The 7253-nt window shown below is 41.0% G+C and overlaps 1 protein-coding gene across 1 annotated transcript in view; it reads left to right on the top strand.

The window, feature by feature from the left end:
* The window catches only part of TOP6BL (TOP6B like initiator of meiotic double strand breaks), a gene marked incomplete at its 3' end in the record, with an annotated part of 52475 nt that overhangs the window by 28653 nt on the left and 16569 nt on the right, over positions 1 to 7253 (top strand). Inside the window, exons 10-11 of the mRNA XM_023738118.1 lie at positions 1163 to 1273; positions 6162 to 6260. Of these exons, the coding sequence (XP_023593886.1) occupies positions 1163 to 1273; positions 6162 to 6260 (210 nt within the window). The remainder of the gene's footprint in view (positions 1 to 1162; positions 1274 to 6161; positions 6261 to 7253) is intronic.

Raw genomic sequence — 7253 nt, 5'->3', positions numbered from 1 at the left:
GAGCACATTTCTTACATCATATCGTCCCCTTTCCAGGGTAAAAACAACCACATTAAAAGAGCAAAATATGAAGGTTTTGGTTTTTAGATAGTAACTGTTTTATTGCCCAGTCTCTTTTTGCTTGTCTTTTCTGGATGTGTCTGTGTCAATACATCATCTCTATGAAAGGAGAGAACATTTCTTTATTTCAAGACCTAAATGTCCTTTATATGCTATAATCTCAGTAAGTATTGTTGGTGGAAGAGGAAGAAGTGTTGAAATCCTCTGGCTGAAATCTTTGGCCTCTGTAAAAATGGTGTAGGGGCGGAGTCTGACCTCCTTTCTCTTCACTAGAGGGAAGGTGAATCAAGATCAACAGCCCAAGGCTGATTCCTATGAGGCAGAGGTCAGACGTGCTTCCTCTCTCCGCCATCTTTACCATTTCTGACGCCAACCGTCCCTCAGACGGTACTCTACTTCTCTGCTGGGTTTGACAATTCATTGCAATGGCCACACACAACTCAAAGACAATACTCACAATTATGGGGTTTATTAGGGAAGTAACATGTTACAATTCAGGCTCAGGAACACTCAGGATACAGTTCTTCCATCAGGACAGCCTCTTTTCAGCTGTGCTCACAGGTACTCCTCTCTCTGGCCCTAGGCCTCTGCCCTACTCAGGCAAGTCTTACAAAGCTCTTTTAGCCCCTGCCAATAAATGCCCAGAGGCACCCCACTCTACCAGGAAGCTTTGGCCCAAAGGCACTCAGCATTCTCCCTCCATGGGCCAGGAAGCCCACTGCGTGGTCTTCTGTCACCGCTTCTCACCGTCTTCAGGGTTATAGCTCGCTTTCTGTTTCCTGGGTCCAGGAGCTTCTCAAAACAGGGATCCTGGGTCCAAAGGACGCACTCTCCGGCTTCTGGCTATCTTCCTTGGTGGTGGTGGGATCCTCTCTCTGCTCTGGAATTTTAAGGCAAAACTGACCAATCCCCTTGGTGGGCCACAATTGCCTTATTTGCACAGTCCCACCCAATCACTTGGATGGGGGTTACAAGACCATGGTGAGAAATGTCACACAAGAGTGATCTATCTCACCGCAGCCTTTTTAGGGACTTCTGAGCCAGCACATTGGGATTGTTGTGCTGTAAAATACAGTCCCCTCCTCTTTTTTATGTTCTCCAGGCTCATCAGAAACTGCAGGCCTTCCATGCTGTGGCTGTGAATTCCATCATGAGTGTTGTTACTGGAAGCACCAACAGCAGCTTCCGAAAGATGTGTCTCCAGGCCTTTCAGGTTAGGAGGAGGTTGGGGATGCTTAAAAGTGCCAAGATTCGAATGACATTCTAGTTCCCTTCTTAGTAATATGTAGAGTGCTTTCAGAAACATTATTTCATCAGATCCTACTCTGACCCTATGTAGTACTAGGCCTGTGGTAAGTGTTTTTAAAATATTTGTTGAATGAATAGTGGCGTGTTTACTATTTTATAAATGAGAAAACAAGCTATTTAAGGTTTCTACTTCCTTTAGATCACACAGCTAGTTAAGACCAGAGCTAGGATAAGAGCAGTGATTCCAATTCCTGGTCAGAGGATGTTCTGCTACCACCTCATGGCAACAGAATACTTTAGAAATAACTGAGCAACCACAATACTATATATATTTTGCAGTGTGGAATGGTGTAAAGAGTTTTGGAATCAAATGCTTGGACTCAAATCTTGCTTTATTATGTAGACTTAGGCCTCTGCTTCTCTGAGCCTCATCTATAAATTGGAAAAAATAATAGTACCTCCCAGGGCTATAAGTGCATGGCACACGGTCAGTTATTGGTAAATGTTCCTTCCTTTTGTTTATTTTAGCAGTGTGTGCTGATTGGTATTTTCAGTGTTTTAACCCATTGATTCCGTATCAGTTGGTTCATTTTTCTGTACTTTTTTTCTTGAAAACATAGTACAACACATACAAAACTTAAAAGAGTAATTAATAAACTTTATTACTATAATTTTAATTTTTCATATTATCTCTCTCATATGTATATTATCTATAATCAAAGTATTCTATTTCCATATATAATTTGGCATTTTTCCCTGTTTCAACAGTCTTAGAATTTTGTAATTGTTTACCCAATATTCCACTGTGTTGGTTTAGGCTAATTTAATAAACCATTCCCCTAATGTAGGACATTTAAGCTGTTTGTGGTTCCTCCCCCGACCCCCTGTAATAAATGATGCTTCAGTTAATGTCTTTTTGTGATATCCTGCTTCTATTGAATTATCTCCTAGAATAAATTTCTATAAGTGGAGTTAATGGGTCAAACAGTATGAATACTTTTATTGGTTAGTGCGTTTTATCATAGCTTCTACTTCTTGGGTCATGTGGGTAGTGAGAACGCTATGCTGGGAATCCTGAGGTCTGCGTTATAGCCCTAACATTTGTACTAACTAGCTGTGCGATCTTGGGTAAGTCACTACTCATTTCTCAATTTTAGTTTTCCCATCTATAAATTAGTGTGTTGTATTAGATAATTGATCTGATTCCTTTTAACTCTCATATCCTAGCAAACACAAAAAAAACCCAAACCTGACTAGTTGCTGTCAAGTCGATTCTGACTCATGGTGACCCCCTATGTGTCAGAGTAGGACTGTGCTCCACAGGGTTTTCAATGGTGTGCTTTCAGAAGTAGATCGTCAGACCTTTCTTCCAAGGTGACTCCTTTCGTTAGTAGCCAAGCACTTGTTTGTGCCACCCAGGCATTCACCCAGGTGATTGCTCTGATCCTCTTGAACTCTTATATCCTACAGTTCTATATTAAAGAGTAGAAGGTTGTTACTCATTCCCTATGGGTGCAAACTGTATTGATTTGCTGCTTTCCTCCCTAAAAAGCTTGCCTAAGGGTAAGTTCTCACATCAGTCTCAGTCATTCAGTGGAACCTCTGTTCTCTTGGATTTGTTTTAGAGGGGAGTAGCTTACATAACCCCTTCATGAAGGATTTCTGGGGTGTTTATCCCCTGTGATATTGTTATTAGGTGTCATCGAGTCGGTTCTGATTCATAGCAACACCATGTACAACAGAACGAAACACCGCCCAGTCCTGCGCCATCCTGACAATCATTGTTATGCTTGAGCCCATTTTTGGAGCCACTGTGTCAATCCATCTCGTTGAGGGTCTTCCTCTTTTTCTCTGACCCTCTACTTTACTAAGCATGACATCCTTCTCCAGGGACTGATCCCTCCTGATAACGTGTCCAAAGTATGTGAAACACAGTCTCACTATCCTTGCTTCTAAGAAGCATTCTGGCTGTACTTCTTCCAAGACAAATTTGTGCATTCTTTTGGCAGTCAATATTCTTCACCAACACCATAATTCAAACGCGTCAATTCTTCTTCAGTCTTCCCTATTCATTGTCCAGCTTTCTCGTGCATATGAGGCAATTGAAAACACCATGGCTTGGGTCAGGTGCACCTGAGTCTTCAAGGTGCTTTTGAACACTTGAAATAGGTCTTTTGCAGCAGATTTACACAATGCAGTGTGTCTTTTGATTTCTTGACTGCTGCTTCCATGGATGTTGATTATGGATCCAAGTAAAACGAAATTCTTGACAACTTCAGTCTTCTCCATTTATCATGATGCTTGCTGCTTATTGGTCCAGTTGTGACGATTTTTGTTTTCTTTATGTTGAGGTGTAATTCATACTGAAGGCTGTAGTCTTTGACCTTCATCAGTAAGTGCTTCAAGTCCTCTTCACTTTCAGCAAGCAAGGTTGTGTCATCTGCATAATGCAGATTGTTAATGAGTCTTCCTCCAATCCTGATGCCCTGTTCTTCATATAGTCCAGCTTCTCAGATTATCTGCTCAGCATGCAGATTGAATAAGCATGGTGAAAGGATACATCCCTGATGCACACCTTTCCTGACTTTAAACCACACAGTATATCCTTGTTCTGCTTGAACAACTGCCTCTTGGTCTATGTACAGGTTCCTCATGGGCATAATTAAGTGTTCTGGAATTCCCATTCTTCACAATGTTATCCATGATTTGTCATGATCCACACAGTCGAATGCCTTCGCATAGTTAATAAAACACAGGTAAACATCTGTCTGGTATTCTCTGCTTTCCGCCAGGATCCATCTGACATCTGCAATGATATCCCTCATGTCCATGTCCTCTTCTGAATCTGGCTTGACCTTCTGGCAGTTCCCTGCCGATGTACCGCTGCAGCTGCTTTTAAATGATCTTCAGCAAAATTTTACTTGTGTGCGACATTAATGATATTGTTCGATAATTTCCACATTCAGTTGGTTCACCTTTCTTTGGAATAGGCATAAATATGGATCTCTTCCAGTTGGTTGGCCAGGTAGCTGTCTTCCAGATTTCTTCACATAGACGAATAAGCACTTCCAGCGCTGCATCTGTTTGTTGAAACATCTCAATTGGTATTCCATCAGTTCCTGGAGCCTTGTTTTTCACCAGTGCTTTCCAGTGCAGCTTGGACTTCTTCCTTCAGCCCATCAGTTCCTGATCATAATGTACCTCCTGAAATGGTTGAATGTCAACCAATTCTTTTTGGTATAGTGACTCTGTGTATTCCTTCCATCTTCTTTTGACGCTTACTCTGTCATTCAGTATTTTGCCCGTAGAATGCTTCAGTATTGCAACTCGAGGCTTGAATTTTTTCTTCAGTTCTTTCAGCTTGAGAAATGCTGCACGTATTCTTCTCTTTTGGTTTTCTAACTCCAGGTATTTGCACATGTCATCATAATACTTTACTTTGTCTTCTTGAGCTGCCCTTTGAAATCTTCTGTTCAGCTCTTTTACTTCATCATTTCTTCTTTTTGCTTTAGCTACTCTGTGTTCAAGAGCAAGTTTCAGAGTCTCTTCTGACATCCATTTTAGTCTTTTCTTTCTTTCCGGTCTTTTTAATGACCTCTTGCTTTCTTCATGTATGATGTCCTTGATGTCATTCCACAACTCGTTTGGTCTTCGGTCATTAGTGTTCAACGCGTCAATTCTGTTCTTGAGTTGGTCTCTAAATTCAGGTGGGATATACTCAAGGTCGTAGTTTGGCTCTTGTGGACTTGTTCTAATTTTCTTCAGCTTCAACGTGAACTTGCAGGTGAACAATTGATGGTCTGTTCCACAGTCGGCCCCTGGCCTTGTCCTGACTGATGATATTGAGCTTTTCCATCGTCTCTTTCCACAGATGTAGTCGATTTGACTCCTATATATTCCATCTGGTGAGGTCCACGTGTATAGTCACCATTTATGTTGTTGAAAAAAGGTATTTGCAATGAAGAAGTTGTTGGTCTTACAAAATTCTATCATGCAATCTCCGGCATGGTTTCTATCATTAAGGCCATATTTTCCAACTACCAGTCCTTCTTCTTTGTTTCCAACTTTCACATTACAATTGCCAGTAATTATCAATGTATCCTGATTGTGTATTCGATCAATTTCAGACTGCAGAAGTTGGTAAAAACTTCAATTTCTACATCTTTAGCCCTAGTGGTTAGAGCATAAATTTGAGTATTAGTCTTATTAACTGGTCTTTCTTGTAGGTGTATGGATACAATCCTATCACTGACAGCGTTGTACTTCAGGGTAGATCTTAAAATGTTCTTTGATGATGAATCCAACGCCAACCTGAGGGGCTCATTTTCCAGCACTACATCAGAAACTGTTCTGCTGCTATTCATAAGGTTTTCACTGGCTAATTCTTTTCAGAAGTAGATCGCCAGGTCCTTCTTCCTCGTCTGTCTTAGTCTGGAAGTTCAGCTGAAAGCTGTCTGCCATGGGTGACCCTGCTGGTATTTGAATACCGGTGGCATAGCTTCCAGCATCACAGCAACACGTAAGCCCCTGCAGTATAACAAGCTAACAGATGTGTGGGGTATATCTCCTGTAGAGATAGGGAAATAAAGACCTTGTTTGAAAGGTCTTGCTTAGATGACAGAAACGGAAAGACATCTAGAAGTCACAATTACCTGTCTCATGCCACATGTCCCAGGCCTTCTTTCTACTTCTCCTGCCTCCACAGGGACTAAAGAAACTGCTCCCAGCCTGCAGGATATCAGGGGGTCCCTTCCTATCTGCCTCATCCTCTCCCCTTATTAACTTCCTAAGGGTACTTCCCCCTTGGTCTCCAGTACTGGAACTCACCGCATTCTGTCTCTGGCCCATTTTAGGCAACCGACACACGAGAGTTTGGAACCAAACTGCACAAAGCATTTAATGAGATCACCCAGCACCGATTTCTTCACCACTGCTCATGTGGGGTAAAGCAGGTAAGTATAAAGTAATAATCAGAACTTTGGTGGAAATATTCCATATTGATGGAGGAAAACCTTGGACAGGGTTGTAGATGCAAGTGCTTTAGATTGCACAATCTAAGGTTAGCATTTTAGCAAGGAAGGCTGTGGTTTAGAAAAACTTCATGGACCATAGTATTATATAGTGGTGAAGAGCATGGTTAGAGGTGACTTGAATTCCATTTCTGCCACTAACTAGTTGTGTGGCATTATTGTGGAATTTATTTAACCTATCTAAGCCTCAGTTTCTTGATTAGTAAAATAGGAATGATACATACCTAAAGATTGTTGCGAGGTTTGAATAAAATAATGTATATAAAGTGCCAAGCTCAGCTACTATTATAATGGTGATGCTATGATGGAATTCCAATGTTAGGTTTACCTAATTAACATCCCAATTAAAAAAACAGGCAGAAGATTTGAACACATACTTCACAAAAGAGGAGATACAGATGGGGGAAATAAGCACATGAAAAGCTGCTCAACGTCATTAGTCATTAGGTAAATACAAAATCAAAACCACAATGAGATACCACTTCATACCCACAAGGATGGCTAAAATTAAAAAGACTGACCAAACCAAGTGTTGGCACGGATGTGGAGGAACTGGAACTCTTATACCATTTGTGGGAATGAAAAATGGTACACCACTTTGGAAAACAGCTTGGAAGTTTTTTTTTTTCTTTTTTTTTTTAAATTGTGGTAAAATGTATATAACAAAACACTTACCATTTTTCAGTGTACAGTTTAATGACATTAATTCCATTTATCATGTTGTATAATAATCACCACTGTCCATTTCCATATGTTTTCCATCTCCCTAGTCAGAAACTCAGCACCCCTTAAGCAGTAACTCCCCATTTCCCCATATTCCCAGCCCCTGATAACCACTAATAAACCCTAATCTTTATGTACTTGCCCGTTGTTGTTGTTAGGTGCCACCGAGTCAGTTCCGACTCATAGTGACCC

This window comes from Trichechus manatus, unplaced genomic scaffold (assembly GCF_000243295.1).
Source record: "Trichechus manatus latirostris isolate Lorelei unplaced genomic scaffold, TriManLat1.0 scaffold00113, whole genome shotgun sequence".
In the NCBI taxonomy this organism is placed as follows: Eukaryota; Metazoa; Chordata; class Mammalia; order Sirenia; family Trichechidae; genus Trichechus; species Trichechus manatus.
The sequence above is the reverse complement of the archived record's forward strand: the minus strand, read 5'-3'. Positions and strand labels throughout refer to the sequence as shown.